Source organism: Macaca nemestrina, chromosome 16 (assembly GCF_043159975.1).
Source record: "Macaca nemestrina isolate mMacNem1 chromosome 16, mMacNem.hap1, whole genome shotgun sequence".
Taxonomy (NCBI): Eukaryota; Metazoa; Chordata; class Mammalia; order Primates; family Cercopithecidae; genus Macaca; species Macaca nemestrina.
The window spans coordinates 88,939,859-88,956,707 of NC_092140.1; the positions used below are offsets into that span (position 1 = coordinate 88,939,859).

General features: G+C 35.6%; 1 protein-coding gene across 4 annotated transcripts in view; it reads left to right on the top strand.

Annotated features, from left to right (window-relative positions):
* Positions 1–16,849, top strand: part of LOC105486048 (transient receptor potential cation channel subfamily C member 4) — a 225,385-nt gene that overhangs the window by 174,691 nt on the left and 33,845 nt on the right. For all 4 annotated transcript variants that reach the window (XM_071081461.1, XM_011748736.3, XM_011748735.3 and 1 more), the window contains one exon: positions 9,780–9,919. In XM_071081461.1, the coding sequence (XP_070937562.1) occupies positions 9,780–9,919 (140 nt within the window). The remainder of the gene's footprint in view (positions 1–9,779; positions 9,920–16,849) is intronic.

Below are 16,849 nucleotides of genomic sequence, written 5' to 3' on the forward strand. Positions count from 1 at the left end.
AAATTTCCTAATCATATAATGGTTTTATTAAGGAGCTTCAACGTATTTGAATCTGAACATGAAATGGTTTTACTTCTTTCCGTCCCTCTCCTTGGCCACTTAATATCAAATATCCTTTCTTTGTTTCATAATGATATCACTGTCAGTTATCATAAATTTTCTGAAATTCAAATTATTTAAAAGTAGGCTGTATTCAGTTTAAAACTCAAATTTCATAATAAGCTTAAAGATCTTCTCTTCCCAATAAAGGCCTGACCTATGGCTTGAAGGATATGGAATTGTCCATCTCTTACACATCCTTTAACTCCAACACTGGTATTCAAGATGGGACACAGGCTCTTCATGTTTCCTCATTCCTGTTGCTTTAGGGAAGATGGGGAATGGGAGAAGTTAAATGTCCTGATTTATCTGGTACCCTGGTCAGAGCTCTTTCTTGGTTGGTTGTCCTGCCTCTCCGGCTATTACTGAGCCACCTGTGCGATGCTGCCTCTCCTGAGGGGTGCATGGCTGTTCTTTGAGGGCCCTGTTGTGCCTCCACACTGCATAGTTCTCTGAGTCAGAGATTCAACTCTGCCAGGCATCTTCCAGTTCCTCCACTCCTGCAACCAGCAGTCAGTCCTTAATGGGGGTCCTGGAACCCTAACAAATCCCTCTTGAGTCCTGGCAAGAAGGCTCAAACCCAGCCTATTCTTGTAATATGCACTTACCTCACAACAGCATCACAGAACATTACCACCTTAAAAGACAGAAGGCCAGACTACCATGGGCTACTCTATTGCCAAACTTCACTGCTTTTCTATTTTCTGTGATGAGCTGGACCCAGGGGGGAGAGAGCAAGCCAACTGCCCAAACAGATGCCCCAGCAGGGGTGAGGTAGTAGTTCCTCCTTGTAGAAATTCCCAGACTTTATGAGGGGTTTTCTTGGAGTCTCCTTTACTTGACTTAGGGAGGCAGTAGTATTGGTGAGGAAACACCCTTACCTCTCCTTCTGAGATTCACTTTTAGCACAAAAACTGCACTGTCCTGGCCAGGCTGCTGATGCCCGTAATCCAAGCTCCCTCCTTGGGAGGCCAAGGTGGGGAGATGGCTCGATGCCAGGAGTTCAAGACCAGCCTGGCCAACATAGCAAGATTTCTTTTCTACCAGAAAAACAAACAACAACAAAAAAAGATAGCTGGGCACGGTAGCATGTGCCTCCAGTCTTTGCTACTCTACGCAGGAGGCTGAGGTGGGAGCATTGCATGAGCTCAGGCGTTTGAGGATGCAGTGAGATATAATGCACCACTACACGGCAACCTGGGAAACAGGGTGAGACTCTGTCTCTAAAAAATAAAGACGATGACAAAAACAAAACAGGAACCCTGGACTCCCTGACCTCGCTCGCCATCTGTCTTCCTAGGTCTACCTCTGTTATAGATTATGGAAGTAGAGGGCTAGATGTTTGGGAACAGATAGGGTCCTGATGCCTCCTAGTAGGCCTTGGAAGGAAAAGTTTGGTTACAATTTTCTGTAAACTCTTTTCAGAATGTGGATACTTGGGGTCCTTGTTTTCATCTTTGTCTGAGTTTTAAGTATAGTGCTGAGAACAGGAGCTGCCCCTTAACTGAGTGCCTCTTAGCGGTCCAAAACAAGTGGGTTTCTACTGAATAAAAGAATTCCTTTAAATTTCTCTTTGAACAGAAGCAGATTTTTGACGAGAGACTACTTTTATATTACCTGATTTGAAAATCAAAAAACGAAACAATACAAAACTCCAGGAGGGAGGAATGTTTTGTGTTCAGTTATCTTTGTTGATGTGATACCACAACATAAAGCTCGGTGTTCTGTGAAGAGACTTCCAAGGTCAGGTCCCCCACAGCTTTGGGGTTTAAATGATAGACCCCTGGAAGTTGTCATAGGTGAAAAGGTGATGTGCTTTTTGTTTGGGGTTGTTTACTATTGGTGTAAGTACTGACAGTAAGAAAGGGAACGACGGGAGATATGTTTGCAGAGTTACACATTTGTCACATGTAATTGGTGCTGTTAAATGTGGCATCTGAGCATTGCCTACCCCATCACATCCTCACAGCCAGCTTCGCAGGACATAATAGAACCCTCAAATAGCCTTGAGTGAAAATTGTTATGGGAAAGGTAGAAAAAAAAAATAGTAAAAACTTCCAGGCATCTACAAATATTTTTAAAATGAAGTTCTCTGACTCATTTGTACTGTGATCTTTCCTTTGTTGGTCCCCACAGTCTTGACATCAATGCTTGTAATTAGGCCTCCACCACAACTCTGAGAAATCATGTCCTCTGTTTATAAACAGCAAAGAACAATTTTGAAATGTTCCCATTGTGGGAACAAGATAAACATTTTGTGACAGAAGCTCTCTTAATCTTTGTTCTCTTCAGGCTTTTTAGTTACCATGGATAATTTACTATCTGAATTCATTTTTTATTTAGTTAATAGCACCCTCTAGTTTTTCTAAAAGCTTGTTTCTTCAAAAATTCAGTAAATGTTGCCAGAATAAATGAAACTGGCCATTCCGCTACCATGCTCATAACAAACATAAATCCACAGCCATCTGACAGGTATGTGGTGACCAGAGCTATAAAAAGTGATATTTCAATCTGGAACTTAAAAAAAAAGATCCCAACACATTACCCAACAGACATTGATTGGCAATCTTATCTATAGCTCAAGTTTGAACAAAATCATGGCATGAGTTCCCGGTTTTATCAGGATCTCTGTTTTTCCCACACATTTGTGCCTTTCAAAGGTCAGAAGTGAAGTAAGATTTTGGGTGGTCAAGAAAATCAGATTTAATGTCTCCTCCTTGATCTCCAGAGAAACTGTAATATATCAGCATTGTGAGTTTTTGCTTGGTAGTCTTCTTAGAAAACCTTAGAGGTCATCTAGTCTAAACTTCCAGTTGAAGTTTCATCTCCTTTAACCCATCAGATGAGAACAGAGTCTGCTCAGCTATGAAGGAAGTCGAAATAAAACATTGACTTGTACTGAGCTCATAACTTCTTTATACCTCCTTCCCAAAGCCTTTCTTCCTCTATGTAAATACCCACAAGATATTTGAATTTAGCTATTTCGGTGACTGTTAATAATCACATTTGACTTTTCAGTTTAGTAGAAGCAGGTACAAAGATAATGAAGTTTATCTGTAAGACATAATGAAATATAAATGCTCTGGTTAGCATGTACTTTAAAATATATTTTATTTCATGATACATACAAATCTGAAAGCAACCAAATTACAAATTTATTAAGTTGGAATGAATTTTAGAGATTACGCAGATCCGTCTCCACTCACTGCTACAATTTCTGTGGCTTAAAGACAGCCTCTGGATTGGAATCTCTGTTACAGGGTAATCCATTCCAGTTTTAGAGCAACTCTAATTGCCAGAATATTCTTCCTTATATTTGGCCAGAAGCTATCTCTCTATACTTTTCTTATCAAAGATCCAATTTCTGCTTTGTGGAGCAGACCAGAGCAAGTCTGTGCCCTCTTGTACAGGACAGTTCTTCATCTCTCATGGCAGCGATGATGATGACTGCTTTTAGTAAAATTGTCACAATCCTAATAGGAAGAAGCGATCTTTGGCAATTTATGCAGTTAGGATAAACATCATACTTTGTAAAAGTCATGTAATCCAAACCTCTAAAGTTTGAAGTGAAATGAGACCTAGAGAGGCTAAGCTAAGATTCTAAAGCTAACTGCTAGCTGAGTTGAGCCTGGCCCCTTGATCACCTAACATAGACTAGCTCTTATCACTGTGCCTTGTGGTGAAAAATTAACTTGAAATGCATTTGTTAAACCAATGATTGTATGCACATATTTAATATCTGGGAATTGGCAGTGTCAAGCAAGACAAAACAAATAAGCAACATTGTGCTGAGCTCATAACTTCTTCTTTATGCCTCCTTCGCAAAGCCCTCAGTCTGTCCTCTGAAGCACATAGCTCTGTGCCTTGTCAACTCTCAAGAATAAGAAAATGTTGTCCAAGTGCACCGCATTTAGGAGATTCTGATCCAGTCCTGGTTTCTTCATTACCTAGTGGCATCGCATTATTGTTTACACTGCCTCTTTAGGCCTTAGTTTTCTCATGCAGGCTGTGGTTGTCAATTGAATTCTGAGTCTGTAGCCAGGTTAGTAGGAGAAAGCACCATAGGTGTGGAAAAAATGTGAGTCAAGCCTTTTTTCTTACTGGATATTTTAAATTCTAAGTTTCCCACCAGCTCTAAAATCCAGTGCAGGCATCATATCTTACTCAGTTCTGATATACTCCTTTCTCCAATATGGAGGTAGTAAATACTATCATTTTCCCAATTATGTCCCAATTCTATCTGACCTCTCATGAGAGATTTATTTATGAAAGATGACTAAAAGAGGAAACTAGGACATAAATGCTGAATTTAGAATAAAGCAGTTGTCTACAGCCAACTTTAAAAAAATACACTATAATTAATATATCTGAAATCAGCTCTCATATGAGTTATAAATTTGAACAAAATATAAAAACAAAACTTTATTGATAATTTTAAATAGTCATTGTTTATTTTCACTAATTAATGATAGAACATCATGTCTGCTATGCTTTTATTTCATTCAACATTTTATTATTAAAATTTTCAAACAGAGAGAAAATATAAAAGAAATGTAGTTACTCATATATTGCCTGTAATCAATGTATTACAATAATATTTTAAATTATTTTTTCTATCACTGTATTCATTCCTCAATATCAATTTTGTAATTTTTGCTACATTCAAATTAAGTTATAACACTAACTTTTGGAGTTGAGTGCAGAGATACAAGATGTTATCAAACACATACAGTCATGTAATCACCACCACAGGAGACAGCAAACTATGGACCTGATCTCAGATTGTTTGCCAGTGTTTTAAAATAATTTCATTGAAACACATTCATGCCCATTTATTGCAAAGCCTAAATTATTTGTTCTCTGGCCCTTTACAGAAAAGTCGTTATAATTTTTTATAAATGCCCTTTATCAAATTAAGAAATTTCCCTTTTATTCATACTTTACTGAAAGTTTTTATCATGAATGCATCTTAAATTTTGTCAAATGCTTATACTGCATCTATTGAAATCATCACATTTTTTCAAAAATCTGTTGATGGGATAAATTATGCTGATTGATTTTTAAATATTGAAACAACATTTCATTATCTGGAAAAAACATTACTTGGTCATGATTTTTTTTTTCATATATATTGCTAACTTTTATTCACTACTATTTATTGAGGATTTTTGTGCATATTTATAAGGGCTATTGATGTGTCATTTTAAAGAGTTTTGTCTGATTGTTTATCAGTGTAATACTTGCCTCTTAAATGTTTCTTACTGTTGTGTCTTTGTAAGAGTTTGATTAGCACCGGTATTATTTTTTCTTGAAATGTTTGGTTGAACGAACCATGAAATCAACTGGACCTGAATTTTTTTGTTGTTGGAAGGATATTAACTACATGTTCATTTCCTTTAATAAGTATAGGACTATTCAGGTTGCTTTATGTTCTCTTGAGTGAGTTTTGAAGTTTACGTCTCAGGGAAAAAAAAAGCTCATTTAAGTTCTGAAATGTACGAGCATCCAGTTATTCATTCTAGTTGCTTATTATTCTTATAATATCTGTAAGATCTGTATTGATGTTCCTTCTTTAATTTCTGATATTGATCATTTATATCATCTTTTTTGTTAATCATTCTGGCTAGCGTTTTATCAATTTTATTGACCACTTCAAAAAACTAGATTTTGTTTTCATCGATTTATCTTTTGTTTTATGTTTCAGATTTTATTGATTTTTGTTACCTTTGTTATTTTCTTCTTTCTGCTTGTTTTGGTTTAAACTTGCTCTTCTTTTTATAGTGTCTTAATTGAAGGTGAAATCACTGAGTTGAACCCCTCATTCTTTTTTAATAAAGCATTCAGAGCTGCACATTTCCTCTAAGTACTGCTCTAGAAGCCTCACAAAGAGTTTTTAGTTGTGTCTTCGTTTTCAATCTTTTCAAAATATTTTTAATTATTCTCATAAATTCGTATTCGAGCCGAAAGAACTATATTGTTTAGTTGAAAAATATTTGGGGATTTTCTAGGTACATTTAACTATTGATTGGTTGTTTATTTATGTTGTGGTCATAGAACTTACTTAGTATGATTTCAACATATATAAATGTGTTGATGTTTGTTTTAGGGTCCACACTATGGTCTATCTTGGTCAATGTTCCATGTGCACAAGAAAGAAATATGTTTTCTGCTGTTGTCATGTTGTTGATAGTGTTGTTCAGGTCTTCTATATCATTACTAAATTTCTGTCTGCTGGTTCTGTTGGTTACAGAGAGGAATGCTGAAAGCTCCAATTCTAATTCTACTTTTCTTTGTTTCTTATTTCAGTTTTAATAGTTATGGCATCTTGTATTATAGGGTTCTTTTGTTAACCATAAGCACACACAGAATTTTTATATCTTCTTAGCGAATTGGCCTTTTTATTTTTATGTTATATCCCTCTCTACGCCTAGTAATATTGCTTCTTGTGAAATGCATCTACTTTTATATTAATGTAGCCATGGGAGCTGTCTTTTAATTATTGTTTTATGTTATTTCTTTATTTTTCCTTTACTTCTGTGTAATGAAGTAAAGGAATAAATTGTAATAGAGTTGTGCCTGTACTTTTTTTCGTGTATGATCATCTCTGTATTTTCATTAGTGTGTTTAGATCATACATTTCATTGAGTATAATTATGATATGGGTAAACTGGAAGTCTACCCCCATTGCTATTGTTCTTTCCTATTTATTCCATCTGTTCTTCATTGCATTTTTCCTTGTTTGCTTGTTATTGGATTAAATATTTGTATAACACTATTATTTACATTTATGGCTCTCTACTCATATATTTTAAAATATTTAAAAGGATGCCATAATATTTACAATATAAACTATTAATTTATTACATTCTAACTTCAAAAATATTATTCTGCTTTATGTGTAGTCTAAGAACCTTATGATGGTAGGCTTGTAATTCCCCTGTCTCATCTTTTGTGCTAATGTCATTATACATTTTACTTTTACATATGTTGGAAATTACAATATATTGCTACAGTTTTTACTTAGGCAGTAATTATAAGTTAGAAAACTTTTAAATAAAAATATATATTTTATATGTATAACATATCTTCATATATATATGTATATACACACACACATTTATGGACATAAATCTTCATTTTTAAAAATAAATCTAACTTTCCATCCAATATTATATAACTTCTGGCTTAAAAATATCCTTTTAGTATGTCTTTTAGTGTGGGTCTCACAGAAAAAAATTGTCTCAGATTTTGATTGTTTGAAGAAGAAGTCTTTAGTAAGTATTTCTTAGAGCTATTTGTGTTGTATATAGAATCCTGGGTTAATTTTTATTCTTTTTCTTTCAGCACTTTAAAGATGTCACTCCAGGCCAGGCGTGGTGGCTCCTGCCTGTAATCCCAGCACTTTGGGAGGCCAAGGCGGGCAGATCATGAGGTCAGGAGATTGAGACCATTCTGGCCAACATGGTGACACCCCATCTCTACTAAAATACAAAAAATTGGCCAGGTGGGGTAGTGTGTGCCTGTAGTCCCAGCTACTTGGGAGGCTGAGGCAGGGAAATCGTTTTAACCCAGGAGACGGAGATTGCAGTGGGCCGAGATCATGCTACTGCACTCCAGCCTGGCGACAGAGCAAGACTCCATCTAAAAAAAAAAAAAAAAAAAAAAAGTTACTCCATTGCCTTTTATATACTTTTTACACCAGAAGTGTGGTGTCAGTCTTACTTTTCTTCCTTTTTTTTTTTTTCTTGGCTGCTTTTGGTATTTTTTCTTTATCTTTTGTTTTTGACGGCTTGAATATGATGCATCATGGTTTGGTGTATGTGGGTACATATGTGTATGTGTGTTTTGGAAAGTTATTCATTCCCCCTATGCAGAAGACTAGCAACAGACGTACGCAGCCTTTATGCCTGAAAATGTACATGTCTCTTCTCTTCTATGTTAGTGTAGAGGTTTGAGGCAGTAAGTCAGGAGTTGAGTTGGGTTTGGGTTTTGTTGTTGCTACGGTCAATTTCAGTGCATCACATGCCTCAGCTTAGGGTGGAAAAGAAGATTATTCTCTTCTTTTTTGGAGAAGGTGGTTCCTTCTCCACCTACAGTTTTGACCTTCCCTGTGCATCTGTGCCTCAGAGGCCCTTCCTCCATTGGTTGTCAATTGCTGATTGTTCCCTGGTGTTTGTTGGCCTAGTGATGCAGGGCAGGAAAACTCTCTGATGTCCTCATCTGGGGTCAGACTTAGGCAGGCCTATATCTGAGTGCTAGGGATGGCACTTTCTCCATGATCTATGCCCTCCTTTTCATGGCAAACATGGCAGCTTACGTACAGGGAAGTTTTTCCTGCCCCTGCTCTACTGGTGTTGCTGTAAACCTGAGACCCAGGAGTGCTTTCTATCTCTTCCACCAGGCTAAAGTGTTTGCTCCTTAGGGGAGAGGAGCCTGGGTAGGACTCTGTGCCTCTTCCACAGAATCAGCCTCTTTTCTCCTCCGGGCTTGAACTATAATATTTCCCTTGAGCTTTGGATGGGGTCTGTGAAGAAGAGCATGCAAAACGGTAGAAATGTTCCTTGTGACTGTGGGTCCCAGGGATTCTGGTCTCTCCTGCGACCTCACAGTGAGCCTAATGTCTTGGATGGTACCAGTGTCTCTTCCTTGCATACTCTGCCGCAGGTGAGCTAAGGCTCAAAACGTGGATGCTTTAGAGGAGAGTGCTTATATTTAAAGTTTAGATTCCTTGGTTTCTCATCTCTCTGATGCATGCTTGGAAAATTATAATTTTATAATTTAAATTTTTCTTGAGTCAGTGGAGGGATAATACTTTTCCAACTTTCTACATCCTACGCAGATCTTCAACTCGAAATTTCATGTTTCAGAATATTATCCTAAAGAATTCTCATTGTTTGCTTGTGTTAATGTAGTTATGACATCATCTTTACCCTTTTAATATTTACTGAATCTAGATATTTTTATCTCTCTCTCATCATTAGGCTCTAAATATGGAATTATAAAATTTTAATAAGATAATGGAAATAAAATAATGACCTACACTAATATTTTGTAAGTACTTCATAGAACTTGAAAATAAAGCATTTCCTATTAAAAATTAAAAATATATTTTTCTAGATACAGCTTTAAAGCTATTGCTACATATAAAGTATTTTAATGAATTACCATGAATGCTATAACCATCATTTCTCAAGACTAAAGTCCGGTCTCTGAAGACACTAACTGCTTAAAGAAACACAACAAGGTATTCCACTTATTGTCTGAAACCAGTTATGATTGCTAGATACACTGATTTTCATGATCTTTGAGTCATTTTGACTTGGGAGAAAAATATATGTCAAGATATCTGCTTTTTAGAAAATGTTATTTTGCAAGGGAAATATATAGTTATAAAGGAGCTACAGTATAACTCAAAAACTACATATCCTTATGAATTTATCAAATGGATAAAAGAAAGTGAGGCTGTCCTAACAACATCTTCCAGAATTAACTTAGTATCTGAAAGTCTTAAAATATGGCTGGGACTCAATATTATTACCTATAAAAAAATAGAAGTTGCATTCCAGTATAACAATGTGGTCTCTTGCAGCTTCGAGATCTGTAATTGTTAAATTGTATATTGCTTTTTTTTAGTGATTCTATTGAAACCATACTTATAATGAATCTTTCTATAATTGCAGGTTTCATATGGGGAGAAATTAAACAGATGTGGGATGGCGGACTTCAGGACTACATCCATGATTGGTGGAATCTAATGGACTTTGTAATGAACTCCTTATATTTAGCGACAATCTCCTTGAAAATTGTCGCGTTTGTAAAGGTAACTATTATTTATGTTGTTGGTAAAGCATATGTTCTGATTATTAATGATATACTTTCAATTGATATTAATTTTATTAATAAAGTTACCTAGAACTTTTTCTGGATGTAGTATTCATCAGCTCATGGTTTTATTGATAGATATATAGGCATAAAAATACATAAGTAAATGCATAACTTTAATCACAAAACAAATTTTTATAAGTAGAAGTTATCACCCAATTCCCTTGCATCTACTAAGTAGAATGATGTCTCAAAATTATTCACGGTAACTGCTCTAGTTTCTAATCCTTTCTATTTCTACTGAAATTCTACTTCAAACACTGTTTAAATTTTGACAACCCAAATCTATTTTCTTCAGTTATAACTAATAGATAAAATTTCATAGACAGATCAAAATATTACTCTTTCAAAGCATTGAAATTATTATTCAGTATAAACTAATACAATTTGATATAATTAGAGCAGAATATAATTTCTTTCTCCTCATCCCATTCAACTTGACAGTGCCTGAAATCTCACACACTCATTACTCCCCCAGATTTTGTACACCATCAATCTTATCCCAACCTCATAATTTGCATAAAACAGTTTTGTTCTGTCATGACAATTGGGATTATTTTGTACTTTGTTGGGTTTCTTTCAACCCAAAGGATTATCTTCTCTCCTTCACTGATTTTCCTTTCCCCCCTTTCCTTTTCTCCTTTCTTTTAAAAAAATTTTTCAAAATGACTACTTAATTAGTAAAAAATAAATAAATAAATAAAGAATATCGAATTGGGTATGACATAAATAATGCATTCAATTTAATAATCTGAACTACAAAATTCTAACATGTAGACACACTTTTATTCATTTAGCCTAGTTCTTAAAATAACGCCCTCTGCTTCTGTGGGCAACCTTCAGGTATGACAGAATTAAAATTGTCTGAAGTTGGAAAGGCCATAGTTTTCAGTTAAAATGCTACCAGTTCTCACCAAAATACTAGGGGAAAGCAATTTCTGTCAATTTTATGGAAAGCAAGTATATTTTAAAATGAAAACATAATTTGGTAATTTTATTAATGCATTGAGGTAAATGACCTTGAAAAAATTAAGACAGCAGAAGGTACTCTTTTAACCAAAGGAGATTATGCATCTCTGTAAGAGGTGGGCAGTCTGTGATTAAGCGCCTAGCTCTCCAGTCCCCTTCTTCTGTCATGATCCTTAGATGTATACATAAAATTGTTTAGACCTAGTTCTAAAAGTAATATAGGTAGTTTTTTTGTGGTTTTGTGCTGTTATGAAATTCTGGGATTATATCACAATAGCAGTTCTTCTCAAATTTCTAGGTGGATAAGAATCATAAGGAGAGCTTGCTGAAATTCAGGCTCCTTTTCTCCATCACCAGATTTAAGTTAGGCGTACTAGGACAAGGTCCGAATTTGCATTTCTAACAAACTCCCAGTTTATATTGACACAGTTGATCTAAGGAAGACACTGTGAAGAACATTGCATTGTATAGACCTGTTCTACAGCTCAGAGAAATGTGAGATGGAGTCCAAAAGAAACTGCTATTATACATTTATTTACACAATATTTAAACTAAGCTATATCATGTTTGTATTCGTTACATTTGTATGATGTTTATATACAGCACATATATTTTTTCATATATAAGAACTCTGGTATGTAGTGAGTATGCTTACATAGATTAATGGATATTTGTGGATGTTTTGCCTCAAGACTTTTAGATGTGGGATTTTAATTTAGTTAAAAAGTTGTAAATTCTACACTGGCAAAATCTATTTTACCATTGAAATCTAAGCATTGTTCTTTATGTTTAGAATTAAACTCACTCACCCCCAGTGATGAAGAGGAGGGGGCAGAGGGGGAAACGGGATATAGAGAAGTGCACAGTAATTACTGCAGATGAAGACGACCTAAGGAATGTGAAGTCTTCAAAAAATACAGTTTGTTAATATATGGTCATAGGAGTTCAGCTATAATTGGAAATATAAACCATGACATGTCCTTTCTGAAGGATTTGCATTTAGCACAATGTATGTGTTTGAGTTGGGTGCATGTATTCATTGGCATGCACTGTAAAATCACATTTTTTGTGCTCCTTTCCTCCATCACTTACTAGTTGGGTGACCTTGAGCCTGTTTCTTCACCTCTTTTAGTCTCATCCATAAAATAAGAAAAATAATTTCTACCTTATGCTGTTGGCATGAGAAGTAAATCAGTCGATATATGTAAAGTGCCTGTTACAGAATAAACACACTAAATTAATTTTTCCTTTTTTTTTTTTAACTTTTGTCTTTGCTTTCTTCCTCATATACTATGAGTCCACTAGACTTGCCTTTTGTAAGGTCTTTAATGTGTCTCCTCATTTGCTTTATTTTAGTTTAAAAAGAGTGTGAGCTTTAGGTCCATACTTGCCTTCACCATGTTCAATCTGTATGGTATGGGGCAAGTTATTGAATGTAGGTATCAATTTTATCATCTGTAAGTTGATGATAATAATCAAAAGATTATTTTTGATTTGATATTTGTGGGACCTGTGATGTCACTGTGACTTTTTGATTTTTCCTTCCTTACCTTACGCTTGTTCTGTCATTCAATTTTTTTCAGGCTAATTTGTAATAACTTATAAATTATTATTTTAAGAACAGGTAGGTTATTTGCAGGAAAAAATAGAGTCTGATGTAGATAAAGCAAACAGCTATTATGTGAATCAAGAAGCTAATTAAATCAATAAGCATTTATTGGAGCACACTAAGAAACAGCTTTTGATCTGGTTGCTGAGAATGCAAATCTGCCCAAGAGGTAGCTCTTGCCTTCAACTGGGTCACAGTTAGGCAGATGAAAGAGAAATGCATGTAACCAAGGATCTTACAATGTAGTAAGGTCTATAATAGGGGCTACTGTAGCATGAGAGAAGGAACTGAACTTTTCTGTAATGGCATGGAATTATCCAGAGGACAGTACAAGTGGACATCTATCATGATCATGAACATGCATGAGCATTCAAGACTGAAAAGGCACAATATGCAAAAGTGACAGTGTCTAGCAAGCAGAGTTCAATATCTATTTTGGATTATCCTAAAACTGTGGGCAGGGAGAAGGTGAGAAGGACTTTCCACATCTTGCTATCGGGCTTAAATTTTACCCTATAAATTATAAGGATCCATTTATGACATTTATGCAGAGAATGGTTCAAATGATGATGATTGCCTGAAATACAGCAGTGAACATAAGAGAAGATGATAGAAGATTGGACTTGAACAAATTTAGGTAGTAAGTTCTGGGAGATATGTGATTTAGTAATTATGAAATACGAGGTAGATGAAATCATGCTAATAATTCTCCTTTGTAAATAGATTCACCTCTTTTGCTTCAGACGGGATTACCAGTGTTATAACTAGGACCTCTGCTGGGGTTGTATAGGTTCTACCTCCTGTCTGAGGATTCCTGAACAAGAACAAAATTCATTCACAGGTCATTTTGGTTAAGTCATAGAACTGGACCAAAAAAACTGTATCATCCTCCAAAAAAGGGAATCTTGTTATAATTCTTCTTTTCAGAAAGAGAACCTTTTAGAATACATCTGTCATAGGGTCCACCCTTGTTTAATTTGCCCATTGTGTTAGTCACCTCGGCTTGTCACAATAGAATACCAAGAAATTTATTTCTTGCAATTACAGAGACTGGAAGCCTGAGATCAAGGTTCCAGCATAGTTGGTTTCTGGTGAGGTCTCTCTCACTGACTTGTAGAAGGTTGGTCACATTCACCTGGTGGGGGTGGGGCATAAGAGGTTGGGAGAGAATGCAAACTTTCTCTCCTTATAAGGTGTGTCTCCTTATAAGGACACTCATCTCATCATGAAAGTCCACCCTCATGACCTCATCTAAACTTAATCACCTCCCAAAAATACCATCTCCAAATACCATCCATACTGGGGGGCTTAATTTGGGGAGGTGCAGTTCAGTTCATGACACTCACATTTTTGCAATTCATCTACTTGCAGGAAAGATCTTTCTTTAAAACACACACAAAACAGACCTTCTAACCAAGGCCATGGGACTGCTGTGACTACGACTTATATCACTTCCTACCTATGTGATTTGGAGCAAGTTACTGAATCTATGCCTCAAATTTCTCTGCTGTAAAACAATAATAACAATAAAACAGAATGTTTATGAAGATTAAATCAATAAACATTTAATGTCATAGAATAGAATCTAGTATAAAAATGCAGTATTGGCTCTTAATTTTTATATACAATGCAACAGTATTATGTGCAAAGACAGAGCATAAAAATATGTATGGCTTCAATATTATCCATTTTACATGCAAAGTTTTGTGGTGTTTTCTTGAATATCTTGATTTATTAGCATTTTAAAGCTCATGGGTTGTGAATTTAAAAAAATTTGCTCCTAATCCTCTAGAGGACAGTTTGTCAATCATTTTCTCTTTTCACTATGTATGAAGTATTAGTTAATCTGGAGCTTGTTGATGCCTGGGGAACCACAATTATAAAATGTTACTGCAGTTTCATTAGGGCTGGTTTATTTCTAAATATTATCCAGCCCCTTTTCTGTATGTAACACTTCTCATATTTGTCTTCAACAGTTTGGCAGAAATGATTCGATTCTAATACCTTTTTCACTGTGTAATTTAAATAATATTTTCAAAAAATCAAAATTTTTATTAATAAGAAGATTTGTTTTAACCATCATTATGGCTTTTCTTTATAACACCATTCTTCTAAATAGTTCTAACTGCAGGTCTCATAGATCCCGTCTATTATTCACTAGAAAAGAGGCAAGTGTTTTTTCTATTTTATAAATGATGTAACTTTAGTCTGCTCCCCAAAGTGTGGGATTGTCTAAGATATTCTTTAGTTTTATGGCAAAAAGCTATAGAGATTTGAATCTTAGTTGTTTAATCAGAATTACGTACTTGAAGAGAAAATAATATGCCTTCCTGGTATAAACACTGGTCTTTTTGGTCTTTCACTACTTAATTATCTGATAAATTTCTAGAAAGGGAAAAGATTTCACCATGTAAAGCACACATTAAAACCAAATACATGTTTCTTATTTAATCTCACTGACCAATATATTTCATATTAATTTAACTTTTACTCATTTCTATTTATTACTTGACATTCACAAGTATGCATCAGAGACTATAGATGATATAAAGATAATCTAACATATTTTCCTACACTCAATAAACTTCTGATCCAATATTATGATTCAGTTCATCTTTCTCTCTTAACACTCCTGCTAAACTCTTCATGACTTGGCTCCAACTCATCTCATCCTCTCATACTCATCTCACTGTTCCCAAATCTTCTGTGTTACATCTGTGTCAAGATACATTTATAAAAATGATCCATATACTCTAACCACTTTGTTTTTGAATACGTCTATAATTCTTCTCCCCAGAGTGCTTTTTGAGTTCCTATCGTATACAAAGCACTCTACGAAATGTCCAGCACCTAAAAATGCCGTAGACAGAGCTCCCCACATAAGAATCTGACAAGTAATCCAAAGGTACCTCTCTATTATACAAGTCTGCAAAATAAGCAATTCTCTTTCAAAGGAATCTGATTGGAAATAAAGGCTTGGGGCAAAACTGAACTAGGGTACGTACAGACTGAAAACAATTGAGAGAAGGAGGAATACAGGAATTAATGATCCGAGAAAACCTATGTGTGTTTAAAGTAGTTCTTGATTTCTTTCTAAAGGATTACTTTACAACACGGAGCTGTCAGCTCTGATCAGCAGGATCCTAGTGTCCATGCATCTGCAGTTGGAGTAAAGGATTAGCACGGCTTGATTAATGTAAGACTTCACCATGTTGTAAACTCGTATGGCATCTTCCTTGATCACTACCATGAACCCTGAAGATAGTGCCTGACACAGAGCAGGCACACTCATGTATACTTGATGAATGAATAACAAAATAATTGGAATTTAAATTCGTTCTAGAAAAATGGTACAATGTTCATGGAAAAGCATTTTGGTAACAATGTGTAACTAATCTGAGGAATTATCAGTATTGAAAGTTTGAGCTAAAACATTAGGTGTCTAATTAGGGCCAAATGGCAGTTAAATCTTTAAAAGAAGTCAGAACACAGAGGCTTTATGTAGCATGTTGAAAAACCAGAAGGTCATCTCAAGGACAATGTTGTGATTGAAGAACATTAAATAATATGTGACATGGTCTGGTTGGCTCCTTTAAAAGATTCTGGAGGAGGGCTGGGCGCAGTGGCTCATGCCTGTAATCCCAGCACTTTGTGAGGCCCAGGCGGGCAGATCACCTGAGGTCAGGAGTTCAAGACCAGCCTGGCCAATGTGGTGAAACCCCATCTCTACTAAAAATGTAAAACTTGGCTGGGCATGGTGGTGGATGCCTATAATCACAGCTACTCAGGAGGCTGAGGTAGGAGAAGTGCTTGAACCCAGGAGACGGAGGTTGCAGTGAGTCTAGATTGTGGGACTGCACTCCAGCCTGGGCGACAGAGTGAGACTCCGTCTCAAAAAACAAACAAACAAACAAAAAAACAAAACAAAACAAAAAAAAAAACAAGATTCTTGAGGAGATACATAGATGATGGAGGACATAAGACTTAAGGCAGGGAGAGCAGTGAGGAAGGTGCTACAGTTATATCTGAGAAATAAGAGGTACTATTTTAAAACAGTGAGGGTACTGATGAAGAGAAGGAAGCAACCTACATAAGATTTGGATTTAGATGCTGGAATTTTAGATGAAAAGATTCTAGGATGAACCACAAATTCTGACTTGGTGACTTGTTGCCATTCATAAGATCAGAAGGGGTAAATAGAGAAAGAGTTTGAGGATGCAAAGGTGATGAGTTACACTTTCGGTCTGTGAGTTTGAGATGCCTGTGAGATATCCAAGTGGAAAAGTCAAC